Source organism: Neodiprion fabricii, chromosome 1, assembly GCF_021155785.1.
Source record: "Neodiprion fabricii isolate iyNeoFabr1 chromosome 1, iyNeoFabr1.1, whole genome shotgun sequence".
Classification (NCBI taxonomy): domain Eukaryota; kingdom Metazoa; phylum Arthropoda; class Insecta; order Hymenoptera; family Diprionidae; genus Neodiprion; species Neodiprion fabricii.
In genome coordinates, this window is record NC_060239.1 from 14,949,501 (window position 1) to 14,951,105 (window position 1,605).

At 36.4% G+C, this 1,605-nt stretch overlaps 1 protein-coding gene across 1 annotated transcript; it reads right to left on the minus strand.

Annotated features, from left to right (window-relative positions):
• Positions 1–325: 325 nt before the first annotated feature.
• LOC124182101 lies at positions 326–1,366 on the minus strand. The gene has a single exon (XM_046568922.1). The coding sequence runs from the start codon at positions 1,364–1,366 to the stop codon at positions 326–328; it is 1,041 nt and encodes a 346-aa protein (XP_046424878.1).
• Positions 1,367–1,605: the final 239 nt, after the last annotated feature.

Consider the following 1,605-nt stretch of genomic DNA (forward strand, 5'->3'; position numbering starts at 1 on the left):
AACGTTATTTTTCGACGAATTTCTTACGATTTATTTACCAGCAATGTTTATTGGGATATATACATTTTTTTTTTTTAATAAAATTATAAATTCATTGTGCCAATAAATCAATTTAAATAAAATAAAATGGACAAATATAATGATGGACAAATACACATGTCAAACGTAGTGACTCTTAAATCACAGACTGTACTACTCTCACACAGTGTGATAGTACGTGTGGAGGTCGCATTATCTGTATTGTCAACATGACTCTGTTGTCCATGACTAGTACTATTCATATTGTGCGCGAAAGTTCAACCTCTAAGTAAAATAAAAATAATTACTATGACTTCACTAAATCCTTAACATCATTCATCAGGTCACTGTAAATTGTACTGAGGTTTTGCGTGTCGGATCTAAAATTGACACAATTCATCGCCTTAATAAAAATCATTTCGCTTAGGTTTCTCTTCATGTAATTTTTCTCCAGATCTAAAATCTCAACATCCTCGAACTGAAAGTTATGACCATCCTCAACAAAGTGTTGTTCCGCTAATGCTGTTTTGTTGTTTTTTATGGACTTCTCAGGTCTGCAGTCAAGTTTGTGTTGTCTCACTCTGGCTTTTAATTTTTGCCTGGTCTGTCCAACGTACCATTTCCCAGACGAGCACGGAATCCAGTATACCAGGCCAGATCTATCTTCTTTCTCCACTTTGTCTTTTAGCCGGGAAAATAGATCCTTAACCTTGAATACATTATAGAATACCAACTTGCAGTTGGTGTGCCTAAATAAAGATCCCAGTCTTGGTGACAAGCCTTTTATGTAGGGAAATCTGCTAAACGACCAATTCCTGTTGACATTGTTGCTCCTGATGTTGTTTCTAATCCTCTCGGACACAATTTTCTCACACTTGCTGATGACCTTGTTTGGATAATTGTTAGATGACAGTAATCTTCTAACTATGCGAATACTTTCCTTGGTCTTGTTCACATGACTCAAGCGCATGGCTCTGTTCAAAAACCCTTTTACAACCCCCAATTTCTGGCTCAATGGATGATTGGAATTAAAATTCAAAATTCTTCCTGAGCTGTACGGTTTCTTGAACCAAGAAGTTATAAGATCACCATCTTCTGATCTTTCTATTAGTATGTCCAAAAAAGGCAACTTCCCGTTATTCTCAACTTCCAAGGTAAACTGGATGTCCTTGTCAACACTATTAAACACATCTAAGATGCTGTCTACTTTATCCTTTGGAACCACTGCGAAGAGATCATCAACATACGACTTAATAATCGGAATTTCAAAGTCAAGGTGAGTCAACGCCATTGAAACAACATAATCTACTGCAATGATGGCAATTGAAGGACTTGCTGGACTCCCCATAGCACATCCTTCCTTCTGAAGGTAAAAATTGCCATCAAACACGAAATATCCCGAGTCGTAACAAAAATCAATAAGCTCTAGTAGAGTAGTCTGGTCCAATTGCACAAATTTCTGGATTTCATCCCACCGCTCAATGATGATTTTCCTTATAAAACTGTTATGAACATTAGTAAAAAGAGATACTACGTCCAGTGATATTAAAACATGGTAACATAAGTTGAATCTGATCAATTCTGTCC

Coding starts and splice junctions, on each gene's coding strand:
- LOC124182101 (XM_046568922.1), bottom strand. CDS start 1,366: ATGGGGAGTCCAGCAAGTCCTTCAATTGCCATCATTGCAGTAGATTAT.